This window comes from Ruditapes philippinarum, unplaced genomic scaffold (assembly GCF_026571515.1).
Source record: "Ruditapes philippinarum isolate M1 unplaced genomic scaffold, ASM2657151v2 ctg1194_1_1_1_1, whole genome shotgun sequence".
Lineage (NCBI taxonomy): Eukaryota > Metazoa > Mollusca > Bivalvia > Venerida > Veneridae > Ruditapes > Ruditapes philippinarum.
This window is the reverse complement of record NW_026866075.1, coordinates 166,347-194,253: the sequence shown is the minus strand read 5'-3', so window position 1 is coordinate 194,253 and position 27,907 is coordinate 166,347. Positions and strand designations below refer to the sequence as shown.

At 34.0% G+C, this 27,907-nt stretch overlaps 2 protein-coding genes across 2 annotated transcripts; both read right to left on the bottom strand.

Moving 5' to 3' along the window:
- LOC132731202 (uncharacterized) lies at positions 1-10,257 on the bottom strand. Its single transcript, XM_060717336.1, has 6 exons — positions 10,117-10,257; positions 8,518-8,769; positions 6,065-6,220; positions 2,408-2,681; positions 1,913-2,050; positions 1-128 (listed from the first exon to the last, which is right to left on the bottom strand). Exons 1-6 carry the CDS (start codon positions 10,126-10,128, stop codon positions 16-18), a joined length of 945 nt encoding a protein of 314 aa, XP_060573319.1. The 5' UTR covers positions 10,129-10,257; the 3' UTR covers positions 1-15.
- On the bottom strand, positions 10,256-27,907 carry LOC132731203 (hepatocyte growth factor receptor-like). Its single transcript, XM_060717338.1, has 9 exons — positions 27,179-27,907; positions 25,547-25,741; positions 22,182-22,205; positions 19,634-19,765; positions 17,949-18,122; positions 13,382-13,524; positions 12,803-12,941; positions 12,501-12,637; positions 10,256-10,412 (listed from the first exon to the last, which is right to left on the bottom strand). Exons 1-9 carry the CDS (start codon positions 27,398-27,400, stop codon positions 10,256-10,258), a joined length of 1,323 nt encoding a protein of 440 aa, XP_060573321.1. The 5' UTR covers positions 27,401-27,907.

Below are 27,907 nucleotides of genomic sequence, written 5' to 3'. Positions count from 1 at the left end.
TAGGTTCCAGCAAGTTTAATGGGTAATGGAATAATCTGACTCACTATGTAAAGTTTTCACTGCAACCTCTTCATCTCCTTTAACATCTGGAAAAGTGAGCCATCCCTTAAACACACTTCCAAAATGACCTGAAATCAAATAAAATTTTATAAAGAATAGAGCAAACCTACAGAAAACAAGAGGGCCATGATGGCCCTGAAGTCGCTCGCCTGTATATAGGCCCCTGGAGCAGGGCCAGTTTAAACCCGAGGGCTTTTATTTGAACAAACTTGGTAGACACCCATTAGAAGATGTTTCATGCTAAACATCTAAGGCCTAGCTTGTTGGGTTTTTTAAAAGAAGATTTTTCAAGTTTTTTCTTTACAAATATAGATAAAAACAATGACACACCTAGGGCAGGGCCAGTTTTGACCCCAGGGCTTTTATTTGAACAATCTTTGTAGACACTTACTAGAAAATGTTTCATACTTAATATCTAAACTCTTGCTATTCGGGTTTTTTCAAAGAAGATTTTTAAGTTTTTGCTATTCACATAAATGGAAAATTAATGTCCCCGGGACGGGGCCAATTTTGACCTCGGGGCTTTTATTTGAACAAACTTGGTAGACATTCACTAGAAGATGCTTCGTGCTTAATATCTAAACTCTAGCTATTTGAGTTTTTTCAAAGAAGATTTTTTAAGTTTTTGTTATACACATATAAGGAAAATGAATGACCCCCGGGGCCGGGGCCAATTTTGACCCCAGGGTTTTTATTTGAACAAACTTGGTAGACACTCACTAGAAGATGTTTCATGCTTAGTATCTAAACTCTAGCTATTTGGGGTTTTTTTTCAAAAAAGTTTTTTTAAGTTTTTGCTATACACATATAAGGAAAATCAATGACCCCCGGGGCAGGGCCAATTTTGACCCCAGGTCTCTTATTTGAACAAACTTGGTAGACATCCATTAGAACATGTTTCATACTAAATATCTTAGCTCTAGCTCTTTCGGTTCTTTACAAGATGATTTTTTAAGTTTTTACTATATGCATTTAGGGAAAATCAATGACCCCCTGGGGCGGGGCCAATTTTGACCCCAGGGCTTTTATTTGAACAAACTTGGTAGACACCCATTAGAAGATGTTTCATGCTAAATATTTAAGCTCTAGCTCTTTGGGTTCTGTAAAAGAAGATTTTTTAAGTTTTTACTATATGCATATAGAGAAAATCAATGACCCCATGGGGCGGGGCCAATTTTGACCCCAGGGCTTTTACTTGAACAAACTTGGTAGACACTCACTAGAAGATATTTCATGCCAAATATCTTAGCTCTAGCTCTTTGGGTTCTTTAAAAGAAGATTTTTTAAGTTGTTACTATATGCATATAGGGAAAATCAATGACCCCCTGGGGCGGGGCCAATTTTGACCCCAGGGCTTTTATTTGAACAAACTTGGTAGACACTCACTAGAAGATGTTTCATGCCACATATCTAAGCTCTAGCTCTTTGGGTTTTTTAAAAGAAGATATTTAAAGTTTTTTCCTTTCGGTTGCCATGGCAATCAGAGTTCTGCATGGAATTAAATTCTTTGAACAATTTTTAAAGGTGACCACCAAAGGAACATTCCTGTGAAGTTTGGATGAAATTGGCTTAGTGGTTTATGAGGAGATGTCATTTAAAGCAAAAGTTTACGGACGGACGCCGGACGAAAAGCGATCACAAAAGCTCACCCTGTCACTGACAGGTGAGCTAAAAAACTGGCATAATCTCAATACGGTCTTCTGTCTAAATACCAAGTACCATCGGCAAACTATTTGTACTTTTTGAGTTATGGCAAGATCCAGATTTCAATGGACAGACCAAACGACAGATAGAGGGCGAACCTACAGTTCCCACCAGTTACCAGTAGAGGATTAAAAAAACTTGACCTTACCTGCTCCAAGAAGTTCCCCCATCTGTAAGAACTGACGATCAATAAGAAGCTTCTGGTCCATCAGTAACAATTTTGTTTCCTCGTCAATGCCAGTGCTGTATGGGCTAGTTTGTCCTTCATTACCTTGCTCGGCATATGCTGTAAAAAATAATCCCTTATTAGTCTATTTCTGTGCAATACTAATGACAAATAAATAGCTCTAGTCCCAGCATATATCTTTCACCAAGTTTATACTTAAAGGTTTTTTTGTTGTTTTTTTTAAAATTAAGAAAGCAGCTAAGAATTGTTTTCTTTTAAGTATAACAACAAGTAGCCAATGAACTCTAGTGAAACTTTTCAAAACAGTTTCGTGCACACATTATTCAACACCAGCATTTTCTAATTTCAAACTTTGCTTTCCACAGTTTCACTATAATAAACATTCATCAAAACGAGCAAAAATTTCCTATTCTAATAAACTAAACACACAATTTGAAGAAAAACAAAAACCTTTACCATTCTGTCTATTCTGATCCATTAACCTCTGACCTTCAGCATCCACCATACCCTGACCATGTACATATCTAAATCTCTCTTCATTCTTATCTCTAAAAGGCCCCATTCTCCGCATCTTCATTACGATCAGTAATGCAATGATTGCCAAGATGATGAGTACTAGGATGACAATAAGTGCTAAGATGCCAACACTTAACGAACCTTCCGAAACCTCTTCTTTCATTGTATATTTCAGGAATCCAACATCATACACTAGATTTTTTCCAATCCGAATCTGCAAGTAAAATTTATCATTATCTGCCAGTTATTGTCAATGTGAATTCATGCAAAAATGCATTACTTTTTCATAAACAAGGTATTTCCATTTTCAATCCATGCAAAAATGCATTATTATTCATAAACAGGGTATTTCCATTTTGAATCTATGCAAAAATGTATTATAAGTTCATTTACAGCGTCTTTTTTTTGTGCAACTTCATATCAAGTAGGAGTGCCATGGTTAGAAAAATGTTATCCATTTCAACAGCGACCTTATAACTGTGTAAAACGTTTAAATGACTGTACTTAAAAAATCCTAACATACGAGAGTTGTCCCAATATTCTGTGACAAGATTGTTAAAAAGCTAAATAAAATAGGTACGAATTTGATATTTCAATATGTCATAAATCCATCTCATTAAAACATTTTCGCAAAACTAAATAGAAAAATATAAACAAACAACAAAAATATGCCATAAATACCATGGCAACTATCTAAATTGCAGCGCACATCAAATGTCAAAGACGGCGTGAAATCTATATAAGGCGCCTTTCTCAAATACTCTCAATGGCTTTCAACACAATAATGGTGCAGCTGTACCAATAAATCGTCAAATACAGACTTAAACTAGAACTGCCACTATCTTGGCGTGAATACCCCCGCATACCACTTTGTCAGAATCAACAGTGGCCATTTAGCGCTCAAGGACAACCTCCCTGCCAAATCTGAGGTTACTAAGCCAGTGCATTGCTAAGTTATGTATTCTACAAGCTTAAAATGTGAAAATGTCAAAATCAATACATTGCGGACAGGACATTCTTTAGCAATTGAGAAGAAAAGCTTTTTTTGTCAAGGTCCCTGTGACCTTGACCTTCGACCCAGTGACCTCAAAGTCAATAGGGGTCACCTTATAGTCATGATCAACATCCATGCCAAATATGTAGACTGTGGGTCAAAGGAATCTTAAGTAAATGGGTGGACAAACTTTTTGAAGTCAAAGTCCCTGTGACCTTGACCTTTGACCTGGTGACCTCAAAATTAATAGGGGTCATCTACTAATCATGACTTACCTCCATGCCAAACATGAAGACTGTGGGTCAAAGGAATCTTAAGTTATAGGGCGGACAAGCTTTTTGAAGTCAAGGCCCCTGTGACCTTGACCTTTGACCTGGTGACCTCAAAGTCAAAAGGGGTCATCTACTAATCATGTCTAACCTCAATGCCAAATATGAAGACTATGGGTCAAAGGAATCTTCAGTTATTGGGCGGACAAGTTTTTTGAAGTCAAGGCCCCTGCGACCTTGACCTTTGACCTGATGACCTCAAAATCAATAGGGGTCATCAACAAATCATGACTAACCTCCATGCCAAATATGAAGACTATGGGTCAAAGGAATCTTAAGTTATTGGGCGGACAAGCTTTTTAAAGTCATGGCCCCTGTGACCTTGACCTTTGACCTAGTGACCTCAAAATCAATAGGGGTCATCTACTAATCATGACTAACCTCCATGCCAAATATGAAGACTTTGGGTCATAGGAATCTTAAGTTATTGGGCGGACAAGCTTTTTGAAGTCAAGGCCCCTGTGACCTTGACCTTTGACCTGGTGACCTCAAAATCAATAGGGGTCATGTACTAATCATGACTAACCTTCATGCCAATTATGACGACTGTAGGTCAAAGGAATCTTAAGTTATTGGGCGGACAAGCTTTTTGAAGTCAAGGCCCCTGTGACCTTGACCTTTAACCTGGTGACCTCAAAATCAATAGGAGTCATCTACTATTCATGACTAACCTCCATGCCAAATATGAAGACTGTAGGTCAAAGGAATCTTAAGTTATTGGGCGGACAAGGTTTTTGAAGTCAAGGCCCCTGTGACCTTGACCTTTGACCTAGTGACCTCAAAATCAATAGGGGTCATCTACTAATCATGACTAACCTCCATGCCAAATATGAAGACTAAGGGTCAATGATATCTTAAGTTATTGGGCGGACAAGAAAAAACCGACGGACGGCCGGACGGCCGGACAGCCGGACGGCCGGACGGACAAGCTGATTCCAGTATACCCCCCTTACAACTTTGTTGTGCGGGGGTATAATTATGTGGTTGTTAATGTCTGTGGAATGTTTGGATGGCATACATTAGTTTTTGCTATACCCGAACTTCCTGTTTTTGTTGCACCTGTTTTTAGCTGTAGGAAATAGGGGACGGAGATCGGTTTTCCTTTTCGTGTTTTCCTTATTTTTGCTTTTGTAGTGCAGAACTCTGCTTCTGTTTATGCCTTTAGTAAACAAATGCTGAGGAAATATTGCAAAACTGTTCTATTTGGTATATTTGTTGAAAATCGTAACATGTGACATCTCGAAATAGTCACAAAACCTGAGTGACCTGTTCACTGCGCCCCAAATTCTTCAAACCTCGCCATTTTAACTTTCCTATTTTCTATGAGATATTTGCATTTATCCGTTACTTTTTTGTTAATTAAGTTATTTAACTAAAATTTTCTGAGATGATGTAAACATAGCAGCAAAGGAAGTCGACATGACATTGTGCAGACACATTATCAGATAATTGAAATATACGTAATTAATTTGGGCCTATTCATAACAAAATGCAAATCATTTGACGTGCGCCAGCAACACAAACCAATGTCGTTAATACTGAAAATTTCTAAGTAACTAGAAAAAAATTTTTTGTTAATGATTTGTTATGTTAAATAATATATTTAATGGTTATATGTGTGAATTATTAGCTAATGGCGTTAAAAATGAACCTTCTATAAAATTTGTCACAGACTTTTGGGACAACCCTCGTACTTAATATAATTTTTGGGGTTTTTTTTGGTACAGAATATGACATTTTGTTTGTATTGTGTTGTACTCAAAATTATAATCATATATATCCGATTTTTAGCAAATATTTTCCGCATAGGTCGTATAATATTGTACTAGATCAGATCGGAAAAAAATACATTGCTGAGTAAAACTGAAATACAGAGATTTTGTATTATCTTGTTATAAAACAATAAGGTTATATGTAGAATCAATTTAAAACTTTTTCACCTCTTTGTCAAAAACTAATCTAGATTACCAATTATTCAATTTTTTAACCGGTTTTCTGCTAAAAAAAATGACCAAATCCATTTTAAAGGATAAACGTTACACCCCTAATATCTGGGATTGACTGCAAAACTGTTGAAAGTCCTTCTTAACTTCATATAAGTAACTGCAGTTTTTTTAGTCAACCCTAAATATACCCGTTATTTTTATCTAAATCAATACAAATTTTTCCATCTACGACAGACTTAGAATCTACAAGAAAATACAATTGACAAATTAATTTTTATTGATGTACATCTATATATCTGTACACCGATCATACAAAGAGGAGACTAACCTCGACAGCTTGTTGAGGTTCATTTGCAACGACTCTTTTCGGTTTATTTGGTATGCACTTGATGACCCTGTCTGTGAGGGCAGACACATTACATCGATTTCTTCCAATGTAAATTACGTAGTCATGCTGACTTAGACCTCTTGTCAGACCTTCTCCCTATGCAATACAAAAAATATAATATTATATGATAAAAGTCTTATGTTGAGGACTATATATAGTTTTTCGGATATTTCAGCAGTCAACATGTGTTTCTGGAGCATCGTGATGTCAACCGTCATCAGCCAATCAGAATGGCACTTGTATGAACTGTATACATTATAATCATATCAATTACATTTATTCTAGAAGGAAAACATTTGAATATTTCATCTTTACCAGTTTGTTATAAGGATTCTTATTAGCCCTTGCAGCTTGGGTTACATATACGAGGGATGATCAAAAATAAACCGGACTGTGACTGGCAATTGAAGAATTTTCATCCTATCACTTATTGTTATATATCACACTTAATCGGAGAACAATACCTGTAAACTGATACTATATCTAATCTGATAACGCAAATAGCTTGTCCGTAACAGCGAATTCAAAAACCATGGTAACGCACACCCGGCGCAGTGCGTAAATTCGCCTTGACATGAGGCGCTTTATGCTGCGTGTATTTTACAATATGGCACATTTAGATTTCAAAATATGCCAAAACGTTATGTACCATATCGTTGACGTTTTCAGTAAAAATGACTTAATTAAAACCATATTTATATTTACAATCACAATTCAAACGTCACATGTTAATGAAATACTCGCGTTAAAACTATGTCGCCGGAATGTCTCGAAAATCGATCAATAGGAAAAATTTGTCAAATGTAAGACGAGAAATTGTTTAAAACGTAGAAAGAGATTATGGCTATCAAGGGAAAAGTTCCAGAAAGCCACAGCATATTTTTTGATTAGCTTAAAAGATTAAGAAAGGATAATAGAGAAATAGAAACAAGTAAGGGAGAGACAGAAAAAAGACATTTTCAAGGACGTTGGTGACGTCAATCGCCAAGACGTTGAAAAATGACAGTCGATTGACTGCGGACATTGTCAACGATGTTCGACAGTAACTACGGGACGGTGCAGTCAACTCTGAGGATCTTAAAATGATAATAGTTAATGCATTAATTACATGTATTGTATTCTTGGTTTACAATTGTATCAATTAATTTCTTATTTTACGCATTAGTCTTATGGAGAAATTGTGTCAACAATTTGACAGCCACTGTTCAAATTGGCTATGCGTTTTTATTTATTTTAAAATAATGACAATTTTGATCATAGTTGTATTATTCTGTTATTTTTTCGTATGTATGATACATTATCATTCAGCAACATTAGTTTACATTATTTGTAATACATAATATAGTTAATTGCATATGCGATTTTTTCAACAATCAAGTTGCAGAAGGAAATAACGGAAGTTTGCGTCATTACAGGAGCTCTTTATCAACATTCATTCTATTACAATACAATATGATACCCACTTGTACAGAAATATATATAGGCAGGGGATCCGCCGCATCAATAACATGACTGTACCATATATTGGCCTACTCCGAGAATGAGTAAAAATCTGCTCTGTTAAGGCCAATACGCTTGTGACGTCGTTAACGTCAATTTTAAAGTTATACCGTGCGCCGCATTGCTTTACATGTGCATGCCAATAAAAGCATAACTTTTTTCTTTGTTGATATTTCTTGCTGGTATTTTTTGTATCATTTAGGGAATAGATTCCGATTTATTTTCCGTGTATTGTTATGTAAATTCATTTAACAGGTTAAGAATCATTTACAAAGTCCGGTTAATTTTTGATCATCCCTCGTACAAACAACTGTTTTTGTTTTTACATGTCCATACTGGCAAAAAAATCTTTATAACTAAGAATACAAAATTGCCATTTTTAAATATATATTGTACTATTTTGTATTATATTTTCATTTTTTCAATTTAAGTCCATCCTTAAAAAAAAAGTTTGTTTGCAGTAACTCGACCCAGAATTTTCAAGGTGGGTAGGTAGGTCGATTTTTTTTTTAATGAACTGTACTCCCAAATAAACATGGAATTTCAAAATGCTGGACAATATATGCTTTGATTATCTGGTAACAATTAATAGATTGATAACTGAATTCTAATTTAATAAGAACTACATTTTATTTCTTCTATTACCTTTAACAGAACGAAAACAAAGCACAATGCATAATTTTCTGATTCAAAAAAAAAAATTTTTTAACCAGACCATGAAAAAAAATTTGAGTAGGGGCAAATTTTGTGAGTCGGTCGCGTTACTGCAAACAACCATCTTTTTAAAGATGGCCCTATGGTGCCTTATTGCCATACAGTTTGAGACAAAGTGCAGGGATCAAAATTGTGCAGATCATAAACATAAAACAAATCATCCTTTTTCTCTCTCCTACCTTTATTTCTAAATCATCTTCTTCAATATCGAAAACCCTCAAGAATTCCTCGCCATCAAATTTAGTCACAACAGGGTTTGGGTTGTAGATAAACCTGTGGGTAGGTTTTCGAAGTTTCTCTATACCATCCATAGAAAAGTATACAAAAACATGTGTAAGTGTGCTCTGATCCATTGACGTCATCAACGGCAGTATATTTGGCATAGTACACGTCATTTCTTTACCTTCGTCAGCCTCATTTACAACACATTCCTGGAAGTAAAAATCATTTTCTAATATCATTGAATGCCTGACATTATTGTTTGTGTACCAAAGTCTCAGAACGTATCTATTACATGAGAACTTAATAAGATAAGATTTTTTCAAAAACAACAAACTAAATAAAATTAAAAATATACCTTATGTATCGGCAAAAATTTTACCTACAAGAACAAGCAAAGAGGGCCATGATGGCCCTGAGTCTCTCACCAAAAACAACTGCTTTTCAAAGTTGGAAATTATCCATTGTCAATATTTTCTGATATCTAATTTGAGCATAGAATATGTTTAAATGCCATGACCTGGGGCATTTAAGCTTAAGCTTAAACGACCCCAATCAAATTATTATGAGCAAACTTGATAAAAGACTACCCAATAATGCTACAAAGTTTGGAGATCATCTATCAATTATTTCAGACAGTATGAAATATTCAAAGGTTTTTATATTTTTGGCTTAAGTGGCCCCTATAAGGGGCCAATCAAATTAATATGAGCAAACTTGATAAAAGCTTACCTAAGAATGCTACAGACAAAGTTTGGTGATCATCCATCAATTAGTTCTCTCAGTCTGGATATAGATGTTTAAAGGTATTTCTATTTTTAGCTTTAGTGGCCCCTAAAAGGGGCCAATCAAATTAATATGAGCAAACTTGATAAAACACTACCCAAAAATGGTACAGACAAAGTTTGGTGATCATCCATCCATTAGTTCTGTAGAAAAATGTCTACATGTTTTTCTATTTTTAGCCCTAGAGACCCCTAAAAAATTCGATAAAAAAAACTACATGTACACAAGAATGCTATAGACAAAGTTTGGTAATCATGCAGCACTTATAAAACTCAAGCAAACTTGATAAAAGACTACACAAGAATGCTACAGACAATGTTTGATGATTATCCATCCATTAGTTCTGTAGAAGAGGTGTCTAAATGTTTTTTCTATTTTTAGCCATAGAGACCCCTAAAAGGGGCCAATCAAATTGATATGAGCAAATTCGATAAAAGGCTACCCAAGAATGCTACAGATAAAGTTTGGTGATTATTTATCAATTAGTTCTGTAGTAGAAGATGTTTAAAGGTTTTTCTATTTTTAGCTCTGTTGACCCCTAAAAAGGGCCAATTAAAATGACATGAGCACATTCAAGTGTGACTGTCACAAGGACGCTACAGACCAAATTTGAAGTAAATCTGCCCACTGGTTTCAGAGAAGAAGACGCATGACAGTTGACGTATGATGACGGACGCCAGAGTATCCCCTTTGATACTAATAGCTCACCCAGAGCCTTTGCTCTGGTGAGCTAAAAAGTATTTAAATAAGACTTTGTATTGTACTTTCTTTACCTCTTCAGTCATTTCTCCAGTTGGTAGTTGAACACCAATTTTTGGATGCTGTACAGTGTCAAGGTTTGTACCGTACACTTTTACCTTGGTCCCCCCACTGTGGACTGTACTTCCTGGAACAATCTTTGACACTGTGGCATCATTTTTTATACTCGTAGGGTCTGTACTGTGGAGTACAAGCGCCATCTATTGTCAATGTAACAAAGTCTTTCTTAATGGCACGTTTCCGTCTTCCAGATGAACCCAACAGTAGGGGGCCTTGTGGTGATTTGCACAAAATCACTGTTCTATTTGAGCTGTGAAAGTTAAGGGAAGAAAAATACTTTTTTGAGCTATTTAAATGGTACATAATACACAAAATACAATTTAAACTTGTTAATTGTTCTTTTTCTATTCAAAGAAGTAATTCACTAATTTACTTGACAATGATATTTACAATGAGAATTATGTCACTTACCTTAATTGTAATTTCAAATTAGATTTCTAGGATAATGCTTATCTATATACTTTAACACTAAATAAGCAAATGTCAGAAATTTTCCCCCTATTAATTCATTGCAGCAAAAAAAAAATTGCCTCATCCATTTGAGGACATTAATGAAAACATAATATTATAAAAAATAAAATATACAGATTCTACAGTTCCTGCTTATAAATCTAAAGGATTAACAGGATTACTATTTTTATACACTTGAAATATGGTCTTTGATTTATGATCTAGCTTTTTAAAAGGTTTTTTTTTCTCCTATAGGGGTATAAAACTAAATAGCCTTATCCACAATTTGTAGAATATTTATTTGCTCACTGTATCTGGTTAAAACGATTATACCAAAGAGCAAAATTTGCAAGAAAGAACCATGTCTAAAATTTTGAGATAAAACAGAAGGTGCATATAGAAAATAATCACCAATAGCAGCTACATATTTTGTAAGTAAATGTTTTGTTTCTTATATAATTCAGATGTATTGAAACAATTAAGGTACATTTTGTTAAAATTCTTTTCAAATATTTTTTTCGTAATTTTTGACTGGGTCAATCAACAATAAAAAGATCATATGGCAAGTTTCAAACTTAACTGGTGGAGGAAGACCCAAGGTGCCATCTGTGCATTATTTCAGACATGAAAGGGCAATTGTGTAGAACCAGGGCCAAAACACCATTTTTGGGGAAGGGGCCTCAGCCTTTTTCTTGGGGAAAATATGCGTGATTTTGGCATACTTTGGGAAAAAGGGTCTCAAATTTAACAAAACTTTTAACAAGCTCTTCAAAATAGAAAAGCAAAAGCACTGGGAAATACAAATAAGGCAGTAAAAACCCTTAATTCAACACCATCATTTAATTTTGTTCTAAATTCTATGGGAATTTTCAAAAGACTGGGGATTTTTGAGGTCCAAACTGGGGAAAAAAGAGGCTAGTTTGGTTGGGGAAGTAGCCTATATTCGGCCTCTACAAAGAAGGGTTTTTAAGCCCTGGTAGAACCGTCAATGTTTTGCAAGCAAGCCGGATAGCTTTCTCAAAAATCCTAAGTCCCTTACTGCATTTGAATCAACAGCTGTGAGGGGTGAGTGGTTTTTTAAGTTAAATACCTTAACCACTAGGCCATGACCTACCCCCCCCATCCCATCCCCATCTTTTTTTCCAAATATAACAGTAATCATATGAGAATTACATGACTGTACAGTTTTAGAAAATTGTTTACCCAAAACCAGCTGAATTTTTGTAATGGATTTGTCCTGCCTTGAATTTGGAAGAGTCCTGTTTAAGTGTATAATATTATATTTTCAAAATTCAAAAACCAACAGTATTGAGCCTGAAAACACTGTAGTACCCAGAGTTCATTCAATGACATCCAGACATCTAATGCCAAAATTCAAGCACTTTTTGAGCACTTTTCAATTCAATCACGTTTTCCCATTTTTCAAGCACAATTTGTTGCACATAATCATATCATTTGTAATCAATGATAAAGTCACTTTAAAACAGTCATAAAACATTGGTAACTTTATTCTTGCCTGCTAAATAACATACATGGTACATTCAGGGCTCTAGTATGACTAGCAAATTTAATCTACTCTCATTGCATACATGCAGTTTAAGGGCCATTTCACCCATATTTTAAATGTCAATATTTACCGACACTATGTCATTCAATCATTTTCATGCCTATCTGCAGCATATTTAAACACTTTTTCAGGAGAGTAATCAAATTCAGGGACTTTAAGCACTTTTTTTCATTTTAAGCACTTTTCAAGAAAGGGATTAAAATTTAAGCACTTTTTAAAACTGTACCAACCCTGTGCAGCACGGAAGTGCAGGCTTGACTGGCTTTGTTCAATTCCAGCAGACTAAGGGTTAAGCTTTAATTGAAACATTACAAAAAATACCTTGTCATATTGCACAGTTTGGTGCCAATATGCACTGATTTGTTGAGACCGACATTGAAATTATCTCCTTCTAAGGTGATAATGGTCCCTCCTGAACGTGGTCCATACAACGGTGTAACACTATTCAATACAGGTTTCTGCAACATTAAATAACAGGAAATATTTTGAGATAAAAATTAAATATTTTACAGTGCATAAACACTATTCAGTTGACAAATATCACAAAAGCCTAGTCTGAAAACCCAGAATTAAGAATTACTTGAAAAATTTTATGATATGACTTAAATTAAGCCAATACTCACCCTGTATTCAAATTTCATAATCTCTGTTTCTGCAGTTCCATCAACCTTATAGTTCAACTTTTCACCTGTGAGGTCACTGACCTCGACCTTGACAGTAAAGCTACCTTCCGTTGTAGATGCATGTGTTGAACATTTGATTCTACAAATAGAAAATATTTTCTTTAAGTAATTTAATAAAATGAGTCTTCTGTTGGCTACAGGAAAATACCCATCCAACTAGTGCATGTTCTGCACTATCAGCTTCAGGAATTACCAATGTGACTAGAGCATGGTCTACACTGATGGGTACAGGAACTATAATGTGACTAGCACATGACATACACTGTTGGCTACAGGAACAACCTATGGGACTAGAGCATGGTCTGCACTGTTTGCTATGCAACTGGTGCATGGTTTGCACTGTTAGGAACTGTATACTGCACTTCATCTCAATAAGATGTAAACAAGTATGAAGTTTTAGATTGATAACTGATATAATTTTAGTTTGATGATCACACATAATGTCAGTGCCAAATCTATATAATCACACAACTGACAATAACACAATGTACAAATAAATAAATCAAAATATGAACATACTCTGTGTTGCTCAAACTTTCTGATAATGGTGAACATTTATTGGTACTGTCACCAATAGTCACTACAGGAACTTTGTACCCAAAATTGTCTCCCTTTACAGTGAGCAGAGTGCCTCCATCGGTAGGTCCTGACAATGGATAAATCTGAAATGTAGGCACTAAGTTATTTATAAACAAATCAGTCAGCACTGTAAGAATGGTATTTAATGCATAGATTTACAAAAGTTTGTACAATAACAATAGAACTATCCCTTTATCCCTACCAATTTCCTTGATGGACAAGGGAATAATTTTGTGGCTAAAAAAATACATATGAAAAGAAACTGTCACTGGTGAAAAGAATGAAAATACTGAACTGGTAATGGAATTAACAGATCTTTTAAAGATTAGATTAACTCTGAAACAAGTAACAACAAGCATTTGATAGTATTGCGGGCAATACAGTAGTCCCCTACCGGTCCCTCAAAAAGTTCTTTAATTGTCATACACTCCTGTGTATTGCCATTTATAATGAATTTGAGGATGAAGTCTGTATTTGAAAATATCAACCACAAAACATAATAAAATAAGTTTGTCTATATCACAGTAATGTGTTAAGTTTCCATGCTTAGTAAGGAAATTATGTTTATACAACCTTGTCATATTATTACGATGTGGGATTTTAAAGTAAATCCTATAAGGAATGAAGAAGTTGGAGTGAAAATACCAGTTTCTCGAAAAAAATTCAAGGGGGACATAATTCTGGAAATAGTCTTGCTAGAGTATTTAACCTTCTCAAAAATGTCGAGTGATAATAAGAAACATATATATGAAGTTTGAAGTAGATACATTAGGAAATAAAGAAGTTATTTAAAAAAGACAACATTTTTTATCATAAAAAATCTAAGTTCAAGGGAGGTAATATTGATATTTTTTATGCTAGAGTTATAAACCTTGTCACATATGATGTGGTTGATGACCAGGAACTTATATTTAAAGTTTGAAGTAAACACCTTAAGAAATAAAGAACATATAGTGAAAAAGCTGAAAAATTTAAATCAGAAATCTTGAAATTCAGGCTATTTGTTGCCATAGCAACCAGAATTTTCAACATAGGAAGAAAAGAAAAAGATGTGCATAATCTCCAGACTGCCATCTACCCATATTTCAAGTTTCATAAAAATATTTTCAGTACTTTTTGAGTTATCACTGGATCCAGTTTATGTGTTAAATTTGCCACATTTTCAGACTATTTGTTGCCATAGCAACCAGAATTTTCAACATAGGAAGAAAAAAAAAAGACGTGCATAATCTCCATACTGCCATCTATCCATATATCAAGTTTCATAAAAATATTTTCAGTACTTTTTGCGTTATCGCGGGATCCATTTTTGTGGACGGACGGACTGACGGACTGACAGACTGACAGACAGACAGACAGACAGACGGACAGACGGACGGAGGGTAAACCTAAAGTCCCCTCCGGTTAAACCGGTAGGGGACTAATAACTTTTTTCTAACCCTAATTGGGTCACGACCATGTTTCTTCATATGACACCAGTACTGGTTGGTTCTAGGAAGCAGACTAGAAAATGATTCATTATTTTATATAAGTTGCAAGAACTTGTTTCGCAATCTACTGGTCGGAGACCATCAACCGGACACTTTTGGAACATTTTTCCATACAGATTTCATAATTTTTAACCTAGAGACCAAAAAATTTGAAACAGTTCAGCTAGGTTCTTCTCCTAACTAATAAACTAGTTTGTTTATTTCTGATTGTATTGACATTTATACAAGGCTTGACAAGAAGGGTATCAAAATTACCTAAATTGTCTACGTGTCCGGACAGATATGTACATGACGTGATTTAATTCAGATAAAACCTTGGGCGTTTTGCTTTTTGATTTTTAACATGATATACAATATTTCAGCAACAAATGCTGAAGTTTAGGATATTCTATTATTCAATCTGTAAATGAATAAAGCTGGTATATGAGGTCAGGCATTGCTTTCTTGACCCCCAAATTTCAACGTCAACATTCTTGAAATAGACATTAAAATATTACCATTTACGGAGGTTGAAATAAATTTATTTACTTAGTTTTAAAAGGAACATGCACTTATTGTTGATAAAAAAGTGACTGACAACCACTGAACAAAGAAAATACTAAATTCAGCATTTTCGGGGCCGTCCGGGTTTGGTGGTTGTCTGGGTTTGGTGGTCCTCAACCAGTAGCTTAAATAAATATGTTTAAAACAATGAATTTCTTCACAAGGAACCAATTACCTCTGGTTGTGCCAATTAACTACACCAAACAGAAACACTGAAGTTAAGAAAAGGACATAAACAATATCAAATATGTCAAATTCTACAAAGAGTTGCATAACTTGGCCTACTGAGCTTACTTGCAGCCTTTCATGCATACATATTGTAAGTTTTAGGTATATATATTTGTTCTGATTTCAGAGATATCTAAAGAAAACCTGAATTAAAAAAAAATATCTGGTAAATTTAGAAAGAGATATTCATATATCATCATAATAAGAGTACCATTGTCATAAAATGCTAAAGCAACAAATTTTTATTTTTTTTCTATAAAGTAATGGTAAAATCCATCCATTCATGTTGATGATGTTCAACATATAATTCAGGACATTTCATCTTTTTGGGTGACCTTGACTTTGTATATATTGACCTGGATTATACTGGCTACCACTTAGTCTCATAATTGTGTATGTTTGTGATTTAACCCTTCAATTTAAGTCAACCAGACTTCTTACACACATTTCAATATTTTTAGCTCACCTTTGACCTCTTATGTGTGACCTTATGTGTGACATTGACTTTAATTATAGGGACTTTAATTTGGTGTGATGCTCTGCCTCAAGGTGGTGAACATTAAATTTTGTGCTAAGTTATATCAAAATCCTTTCATCCAGTCCACTATGGGTAATCTCATTGTACATCCAAATTTTTTTTTTTTAATCAATGCATATAAAAATCAAAGATGGCTAATTACACTTTATGGTTATCAACAAGTAAATTATTAAGTATTTCTAAAATGATAATGAATCATAGTTTCTGCATCAATCCTTATTTCATAGCCACTTACACTTACAATCAATACACAGTGAATCTTTTTTCCTACATAATTATATATCCACTTAAATAACACAAGTATATATATTTGATGAGCAGTTAATGGTATGACAATGTTTATGGTAAACTGTCACTGTAGCAATTATAGTTTATTAATAATTTATTAGGTAGACATAAATTTTCAACCTTATTTTCCCATCCTTTTGGATTTGCTGCTTTGGAATTTGTATCATGGTAAGGTAAATTGATAGGGACAAAATTCACCACAACAGCTTAATTGTAAATTTTGATTTATTATAAAAAAAACTTTTTAGAACGAGACCACCAGAGCGGTGTAATACATGTATAAGCTTGACTGTAAATTTGTTTGAGTAATCAAAAATAACCTTTCAATTAGGGTAAAGACCCAATCAAGAAACTTGTCGGAAAAATGTTTATATTTAATATCATTATGATACTAAATGACCTCCAAGGTGGAGGTATTTTTTACCCTAAATGCATGATTCATAAAACTTCTATAGAGGTAGACTAGGCAATGCTATATGCCAAATATACAAGCATAGTATTTATCCACAAAAATATAATTTGTTTAGACTTATATCTTAGTCTAGTTAAAGCAAGATACTCCCGGGGCAGGGCCAATTTTGACCTGAGGGTTATGATAAATATGAGCCGCGTCACGACAAAACCAACATAGTGCGTTTTCGACCAGCATGGATCCAGACCAGCCTGCGCATCCGTGCAGTCTGATCAGGATCCATGCTGTTCGCTTACCAACACTATTACAAGTAGAGAAATTGATAGTGAACAGCATGGATCCTGATCAGACTGCGCGGACGCGCATGCTGGTCTGGATTCAGGCTGGTCGCAAATGCACTATGTTGGTTTTGTTGTGACGCGGCTCATATAACTTTTGTAGAAATCTACAAACTGATTCCACATGCTTAATATCTCAGCTCTTGGCTTTGAAGTATCACATAATTAAACAAATGTGTTTTCTAATTTTGACCCCAGTGGCATGATTAGTATCAATTTTGTAGACATTCACAAGGTAATGCTACATTGTACATGCTACATATCATAGCTCTTTTTGTCATTGTAATTTCACAAAATAAGACTGAAATGTGATTTCTCATACAAGACTATGTCAACTAAGTGACTCCCTGAGATAGATGTACGGACAACCAGGTTCATGATATTATATGCCGAAATTAAAACCACACAAAAAATATTTTTCAATTTCATCCTCAGTACATTTCTTTATTATCTATATGATATTTTCCTGGTTTAAGGACCCCAATTGATTTATGTAAAAGACTTTCAAATATTGTGTTTTAAGACCTCTAGACATCAACAGAGCTCCTTTTAAGTATAGAATATTAAAAGATCTTAAACTAACAGAGAAAATTACTACAATTAGAATAATAGAATGCTAAAACCCAGATTGGTTTTGGCCGTCTATAATTACAGGTTCACAAATACTTACTGATGTAATAATTGGTTCACAAGTTAGTGGTGAAAACTCAACATTCGGATCCACACACTCATCCCGTTTACTACAATGATTGCCACACCAACCGCAACCCTGCGGGTCCCGGGAGCTCACGCAGCTTGAACATTTATCATACACAGCACAGGAGTTGAGTGGGAACCGAGAAATCTAAAAAGAGACAAATTTAGCATATTATTAATATAATGACTCTCACAGCACAGATAACTTACATATCTTATATAAACAGTACAGAACCTGTCAAGTCTGACTTTTGTTCATTCTGACCAGACCATACAACTTCAATTAAGAAATATCTACTTCAAACTCTGAACCAATCTTGAGTCCAGGGTGGCAGGTTACAAAGAAATCATCTAAGCTCAAACTCAGATCTCAAGTATTTGATTTGTCAGAAACTGTCACTGAATGGTCACTGAACTGAGATTTGAGACAGAACTCAGAAAAATGACTGGTCTTTTTCTAATCGATCTCAATGGTCACACTTTAAACCCATTCAATGCCTTGTTTACTTTTTACTTCCTTTTTTTTTTTTTGGTTGGGTTGGGTTTATGTACACCAGAACATCAACTTTCCAACTTATTGGTGGAGAAAACCTCAGATACCCCTTTGTGTATTATATCAGGAATGACGTGGCACCAGAGTAGAACCATTAATATTCCATTTAGTGAGCTGGATGGCTTCCTCACATGAAAAAATCTGAAGTCCTTGCTGGAATTTAAACCTACATTGGTGACAGGCAAGTGGCTTGAAGTCAACAAACTAAACAACATGGTCACTGACACCTCCCAATGCCAAATGTTGGTCTTTTTCTTCCCTCTCATTTACAAAAATATTGCTACAACTAAAGCTAGCATGCATTATACCAAAACATGAACTGACCTACTTATAATCCAGAAAATTTAAGATTATATAGCCATATCCAGATCAATGCTCCCCCATCTCGGAAAGAGTGTGCAATGCATTGAACACTCAATTAAACTGAGAATGCAATATTTTCAATTTTACCATTTTGGGCTTTCTTTAGAGATTTTATTTTTTACATCTTTTTAAAATTACTAATGTTTAACATAAAACAAAGAAAGTGACAGACACTTAACCATTTCATATGAAAGCCTTTCAAGAAAGGTCCTCACACATCAAATACATGTACATTTATCAAAAATATCATCACATGAAATAATTGTACATTACATTACAACACTTGTACATTAATCCAAGATATCAGGTCATCAATTAAGATGCTGTAAGACTGTTTGTTTGTTTGTTTGATTGATTGGCGCCCAAACACAATTTAGGTCATACAGTGCCAAAACAGGCAGTGATTTTGACTAACCTCAAGTGTATCAAACTTAAAGCAACACCAGCGGTCAAAATCACCTCACCTGCTGGAGCTAAGAGATGCATAGACCCCAGTAATTCAATCATACCCATTCAGTCGCCTCTTATGATCATGCAGGGTTTAACGGTGGATGCAATTTTGATGCCACAACGGGTAAAGGCAATCCCTGAGCCACAATGGGCTAGATGCTGTAAATAACTGTAGATAAGTGTGACAGATGAATTGATGGAACAACAAACCACCAATTGCATACTTGACTGCAACATCTTTGTGGAGGATTAAAATGGATAGTGGCAATGGGTTAAATAAGTGAATGGCCCACCTTATTGCCAGACATAGCATAGACATACTCCTCTTTAGCATCCATCCTCATATCCTGAAGTATTGGCCCGTCACTTAGTTTATAACGCATATAAGGTTTGTTACTCCCACAAAAATCTGCCTTTAGACTTGTCTGCAATAAAGAAAAAAACATCAAACACTCAAAACAGTTCCTTTAATTGTGATGTAACAGGGAAAAAAAAGAAATAAAGCAGACAAATTGTTGAAGATTCTTTTTTCTTCTAGCTTATTTTTTATTTAATTCTGAGCATAAATCTGAATTTAATGTTATTACACAAGTACATGATGAAATCATTAACTCAAAAAGTGAAATATAATTCATATTTTCATCAGTCTAAGTTCTAACACTACTGAGATATATACATCTAACACAACACATTACAACTTAAAGGGGCTCCAAAGAGCTAATTTGAGGGACTGGAAATATTTTTTTTTTCATTTTATGAAGAATCTGATATTTAGGTATGTGCAAAAAATTCAGATCAATTGCTTACTCTATGCTAAAAACTTTATTTGTTTAAAATGGCTCAAAAGTGGAAAGATTTAAAAACTTTTAACTCACATCTTTTCATTTTACATGATTAGTCTGTCCAAGTTGATTTATATGAAAGAAATTCAAACTTTATATGTATACAGTGGAGTTTCTTTAAGCTAATGCATTTTGACGTCAATTGTGCTGATTTTTTTTCTAAGAAAATGCTGATTTTATTAAGACAAGATCTGCAGTAAAAAATCTTGGTGCACAAACATAATATTGTAATGTTATCTGAATCATAGCCTGAGTGCCCACATTATAGTATAAATCACATGGCAACTAATTTCAAATTTACTAGTTACGAAAGACTTTAATATGACATATTTTTTGCATATAGGGCTATAAAATATTTTATTCAATAAATTCCTCAACAATTTTAGATCTTGGCTGCAAGCAACTCATATAGCAGATTCTAATCTATGAAATATTGTTTGATTAGTTTTTTAATATAACTTTTTTTCTAAAAATTCCTGCACCATTAGTAATTGTGATTCACATAACAACTAAAGCAAACACCACCACATTGCAACAAGATATAAAAATAATAATTTTAGATAAATATTGAAGCAAATAAAATCTAGCAAGCATCTGAAAAACATAAACTACTACTATGAGTAATAATAATGTCACCTTAGTGGAGTAACGAGTTAACTCCTTATATAATTTAATTAGAGATAACCAATTACTCCACTTAGATGACATTACATTGGTACTCCATTATAAAGCTCATATTGAAGCCCCCACAGGGTCTTAACCTGCGAAATAAACGGGGTTTTGACACATAACGGTCACCTGTTGATAAATTGTTTTGGGCCTGCAATATTAAAGATATGAACAGGGTTTTGATACATTTTTTACATAATGCTCAGCTGTTGATAGATTGTTCAGGACCTGAGATATTAAAGATATAATTAAATTGGGGGTTTTGAATCGATACATTACGCTCATCTAACTGTTGATGATTTTTTCTGACAGGCAGCTGAAACCCCTGTGCTAATGGGGTTAGCTTTATATAGTGACACAGTATAATGTTCAACATTTTTTTTAATCGTGGCTATTTTTTTTTAATTTGGAAATTTTAACTTGGTAATCATATCAAAATAACAGAAGTTTCACAAGCCTTTTCACTCACTTTTTAATTTACCTTTTTTACATGAAACATAAAGTCATGTTTTACATAAAAATGCCATGCATGCCTAAAAAAGTTGAACTTGGTGATAAATTCACACATTTTAGGGCTAAATTTGGATTTTCCAACAGTTTTTTTTTTCAGGAAGTTTAGAAATACTGAACAATTGCAACAAAAAAATAAGTGTTTATCATAACTGCTGTGACAGTGACATCATCACCTTACTGGTAGTCATTTCATTTTTTTAAGAGGGGGGGGAGGGAGGTTTGGTATAACAGTGGTAATGACAAACACTTTTACAAACCTCAAAGTATTAGTATCACAAACTATATTTTATATTTATAGTATCATTAGTTTACAAATACTGAAAATCTGTAACATGTATGTAAGAATAAAATAATAATATGACTCACGCACTCAAAATAATATTAAAATATTATAATATTTAAAAAACAACAACACACAAACACAAACCAATCACATTTAAACAAAGCATTTCACATTTGAATCATGGGTGAAATTTTATCTAATATGACATGTAGGTCATATTAAAAATGCCATTGAAACATTGTGATAATTTGATTTTTTTTTATTCTTCTATAATAGTTTTAAAACATAATGTAAGCCTAAGTATGTTTTGAATGTTAAAAGCTTTTAATTGATAGTAACTGTCAGGAATAGATTTACATGGAGACCCCCTGGTCTAACCCCCAAGTGACCAAGTCCAGAAATGCATTCAGTAGTACAAAATTGTAAACAAAAGCAAATGAAGCGTGCAAATAAAAATATTAGTATATATAAATTATTAAAATCCTATCAATTAGTCAAAACCATTATAAAAATAAAAAATACAAAAATACTAACAGATGTTTCATTTCCAACTAGGCTCTGAAATAATGAAGGAATAATCCAAGACTGAAATTAATCTTGATTAAAAAACAACATTCTATAACACCACATATCGGTCATAACGGGGAACCAATATTCTATAAAACCATATATCAGTCTTAATTGGTAACCAATATTCCATAAGACTGCATATCAGTCTTAATGGACAACCAATATTCCATAAGACAGTAAACCAATCTAAATGGGCTACCGATATTCTATAAGAGTGCATATCAGTCTTAATTGGGCACCAATATTCTATAAGAATGTATATCAGTCTTAAAGGGGAAGCAATATTCCATAAGACTGCATATTAGTCTTAATGGGCAATCAATATTCTATAGGACCGCATATCAGTCTTAATGGGCAAGCCATTATCATTATTCTATAAGACTGCATGTAAGTCTAAATGAGCAACTAATATTCCATAAGACTGCATATCAGTCTTAATGGGCAACCAATATTCTATAAGACTAAAAATATATATCTTATTGAGCAACCAGAATTCTATGAGACCGCATATTGATCTTTATGGGCAACTTATATTCTGTAAGACCACAAAAATGGGAAAACAATTTTATTTTTAATAGACGGTAGAATACTTTTAATTGGCAACTGATATTGTTTAAGACCATATATCAATCTTTATGGGCAATCAATATTCTATAAGACGGCATATCAATCTAAATGGGTGACCAATGTTAGACCGCATACCAGTCTATAGGACCACATTTTAGTGTAAATGCTCAACTATCATCCTAAAAAAAAAAAAAAAAACTTATACATCAAACCAACACAGTATAGGTCATTTTAATTGCAACGTTCCAGCTTAACTGCTGGAGGAAGATGGGCACCAGAGTAGAATCACAGATGTTCAGATGCGCAGGCTGGTCTGGATCCATGCTGGTCGCAAACCCATTATGTTGGTTTTGTCATGGCGCAGCTCAAATGACCATTAGACTCAATGTCTGAGATCAACTGATATGGAGAAATTATGTCCCTCCCTAGAATCGAATCAGTTACCCCATCAATACTAATAGATGCTCTCAAAATTGTGCTATGAGGCAGGTCAAAATGACAATTAAGTCCTTCATTGATACTTCAGTTTAACCATTTAAACATAACACAAGAGACAGCGAAGCTCAACTAATTAAAAACTGGACACAGTAAGGAAGACAAAACTATGAAAGAAAAATCAATTATGATATCAATATATTTCTTCTTATGACAAGGAGTTGTAGTTGTTAACATAAAACCCATGTTCAAGGGGGAATAATTCTGGAAATAGTCACAATAGAGTTATGGACCTTGTCACACAACATTTGTGTAATGATAAGAAATATATATTTGAAGTTTGAAAAATATACCTTAAAAAGTAAAGAGGTTATTTCTTAAAGAAAAATCTAGAAATATTGCTTCAAGAGTTATGAACCTTGTCACATAAGAACTGGTCGATGAAAAAGAATTAAAAGAAGTTGTAGTATAAAAATAACATTTTTTCAAGTAAAAAAATCTAAGTCAATGGGGAGATAATTGTTGCAATATTGGTGCTAGAGTTATGACCCTTGCCACATAAGATGTTGTTAATTATAAGGAACATAATTATATTTGAAGTATACGGTTGATCCCTTGATTAATAAAGAAGAAACAGTAAAAAAATATTTTCTAAGGAAAGTTCAAGGGGAGATAAATCTGAAACTATTGGTGCTAGAGTTTGAACCTTGTCATATAAGATGTGGTTGATGGTAAGGGACATATACAGGTATTTGAAGTTTAAAATTGATACCTTAAGAAATGAAAAAGTTATTGTAAAAAAATAATATTTTTTAAGGAAAATTCTAAGTTCAAGGGGAAATAAATCTGAAAATATTGGTGCTACAGTTAAGAACCTTGAAACATAAGATGTGGTTGATAATAAGGAACATATATTTGAAGTCTGACATTGATACCTTAAAAAATGAAAATTTTAGTAAAAAATATTATTATTCAAGGAAAAATTCTAAGTTCAAGGGGAGATAAATCTAAAAATATAAGTGCTAGAGTTATGAACCTTGTCACATAAGATGTGGTTGATGATAAGGAACATATATTTGAAGTATGAAGTTGATACCTTAGGAAATGAAAAAGTTAATATAGTAAAAAATAATATTTTTTTAGAAAAATTCTAAGTTCAAGGGGAGATAATCTAAAAATATTGGTGCTGTAGTTATGAACCTTGTCACATAAGATGTGGTTGATGATAAGGAACATATATTTGAAGTCTGAAGTGGATACCTTAACCCTTTCCCCCATAAGCATATTGTGAAAAATGGCTGTTTTCACTGACAAGCCTCCTCTTACAAGTTCAAACTGCTATGAAACTATGAAAAATGCTTCAATACTAATCAAACTTGGCACAAATGTTGACTGGACCATTGCCTTTGTAACGACATGCTCAGTCTTAAATTTCCTGTTACCATGGCAACGAGGGGACATCTCAAAATTGCCAAAAATCACTATTTTGCCCCGATTTTTTCCATCAAAATTTATTTCAAAGTGCTGCAACTTCTCAAGGGATTGAGATAGAGTCAAAGGCATTTCAGCGTTGACACGTTACATTATGATTGACCTGGGGTCATTTTTAGCCTCTCACAAGTCCAAAATTTTCTTGGCGATGAAGGGGACTCCGCCCCCCTTCAAACCCCCCTAACAGAAGGGGGCACATCCCCCTTCTGGCAACCCCCTGATGTATCTTTTGGATGGGGGGCGGCGCCAAAAAAGTGCGCAATTTTTTTAGCAACATTTCTCAAAGGCAAACATGTGTTTGGGGCCCAAATAGGACATTTTTCACTATTTAAGGCCTAAAAAAGGGGGGGGGGGGTCGAAAGTGCGTTGTTTCGCGTATATATGAGGTAAAGAGTTAAATGAAAAAGTTATAGTGAAAAATATTTTACTGCACCAAAACTTTAATCTGAAATCTGGACGCAGACGCGAGTAGGACAGCTCTCCATATAATTTGTATAGTCGAGCTAAGAATGAGAAATGATAAAAATATGTTAAACTGCATTGAGCAAAGAAGTAACTTTCCCAATGTCATTTGCTTTACTGTTGTATTATGCTGTGTTTATATTTTGTAATAATGCACACAACAGCCCCATCAGTTTAATAGGGAAATAATCATAATATGCTCTTTAATATATATTTCCCAAAGACAAAAAAGATACAATCATGTAATTAAACTATTCCACAAGTCCATACTGTAGCTTTAAATAAAATTCAAACGAAAAAATTTTGCTTATGTGACTAATGTAATGGAAAGGGTGTAGGAACAAAAAGCCTGTATATATTACGTGCCATTTTACCTTTATTAATTGGCCATCAGATGTTCCAAGGACTGCTATTGGATGATTACTTTGATTGGTCAGAACCAATGATGTGATCATTTTGTCAACACATATATCTGCATGTGCAACAAACACCGAATCTATGTCTGTACCTCCTGTCAGCCCACTCTTCAGCTGTTGTTTATCATACCAACACATCTGGTCATTTTTTGTCTGTAAAGATTGAAATATTACAATGTGTAACAGCGCTTTCATTCACTTCCAAAATTTGGAAGTGAATTACAGAAAATTTCTGACATTGGAAGTCATATTTACTATTTATTTACAGTAATGATTTAAATGAAGAGGGAAAAGCATTTTATCTTGGAAGTTACAGGCCAAAAACAGGAGTAAAAGACTCCCAAACTGCCATTAATGTTGATGATAAATGGAAGCCCTGGCTTAATCCTTCCTTTATTAAAGGTTTACTATCTAATTTAGTAAATGAGTATGTCAAGCTTTAATTTTGGAATTGGACATGACTCAGAACTTTGTTAGTTAATGAGCCTTTGAAAAATTAATAAACCTCAATTAACCTCACTAATTGCCCACACTACTGCAAACCATGTTTAAACTTAAACCTGCTTGTACATTTTGTATGCTGTACCATCTTCACAGCAGCCAGTTCTGATATGGCAAAAATCAGGGATTTATAAGTAATTTAGATTTGTGCTAGTTAGTAGAATAAAACCATTGTTGTAAATGCCTATATCTCCTTTGTAAGTTACCATTGTTTCATACTCAGTTCTCAACACACAAGTTACCAAAACTTTTTTACTTGCACAAGAAATGTTTACTTTCACAAGAAATTTTTACTTCCAAAAGAAATTTTTGTCTGCAAAAACAGAACTGAAACAGCCATTAAATGACATATTATACCTTGGCATATGTGTACATTGGCAATAAGTCATAATACTTTTTATAGTTCTGCTATTGAATTTAAATGTATATGATTTTAATTTATTTGTTTCTGTATATTTGAGTAAACTGTAATCAATTGTTGAAGTTCATTTGTATTATTAAAGATACATATAATCAATTTTGCTATAATTCATTCTTATTCCTATAAAAAATAGTTTTAATCAGTTTGTGGATTTCAACACAATATAGTGAGTATTAAGAAACAACATGTAAATGTACTACAACTTTCAGTTTTTGCACTTGTATTCAGCCAGATTGCTAGTTTTAAAGCTGCACCCCTCCAGATGAGCCAAAAATTTCAAGAAAATCAATACTGAGAAAAAAACATTTCAAGAAAGGTAAAAACATTCAAGATCCAAGTTAAATTTAACACATGTACATATAGGCAGTAAAAGGCTGATTTTTGGTATTTTATCACCATATTTCTACTGTTACGAAGCAGTAAGGGCTTTTTTTTGCACATGTTGACCACTTTTTGGTAATTTTCTTGGATTATAAGTGCCAATTGCAATTTGTTAATTACTTTATTTGTTCACCACTCAATATTGTACTTTTAAATACATTTCTAAAATTTTTCATGAAAATTGACAATAATCTGGAGGCATGCTGCTTTAAGTAAAGAAATCATCAGATCATCTCAAATCTGCTTACAAAATATGAATCACTTTCAATTTGTAAGTAAACACTCACCGTCCTTGTGATCGTACATGTCTGAGAAGTACCGTGAACCCACCATGGGTATGACCCTACTCCACCATTGTAACAATGAAACTGCAAATAGGAGAAATGGATCCTTGCATCCGACATAGAATATCTACACACAACTGTTCCATAATTGGGATCAGGCTCACTAGATACTACATTTCCAGGATGTCCAAAACTGATGGCTAAATAATCGTTGGTTTCCCCCATAATCAATATAGGCGGCTGTCGCTAAAGTGTAATCAAAGGATTCATGTTTACATACAATCACCGATTCTATGTAAGTCCCATAGAATCTATCATTCTAAACAAAATTGAATAAGCCTAGTTACGTACTTGGTTTTTGCAAGGTCTGAAGAGATAGGTTGTATTGAGACATAATACCCATAACCGTTTAATTCAAAGCCATAAATATATTTGGTTACGAAATTTGGATTGCCCATGGGCGGATAAACACTTAAGAAACTGTAGTCATCCAATTCTCTATCATTTTCCAAGTATTTAATACTCTTATGTGTTGAATTGTAAACTATTTCCCTTGTCGAGATGGTCATCGGTGTAAATTTTTCTTCAGTTCGGTCATAAGTGGACACTGCTGCATACAACATACGTCTATCCGTGTCTATACCTTTTGGCGGTCTGCCAAAAAAGGCAACTGAAGATACTTTACTGCCAACAAATGAGGCATGATCGGTTACGTTGAGATCATCAGCAATG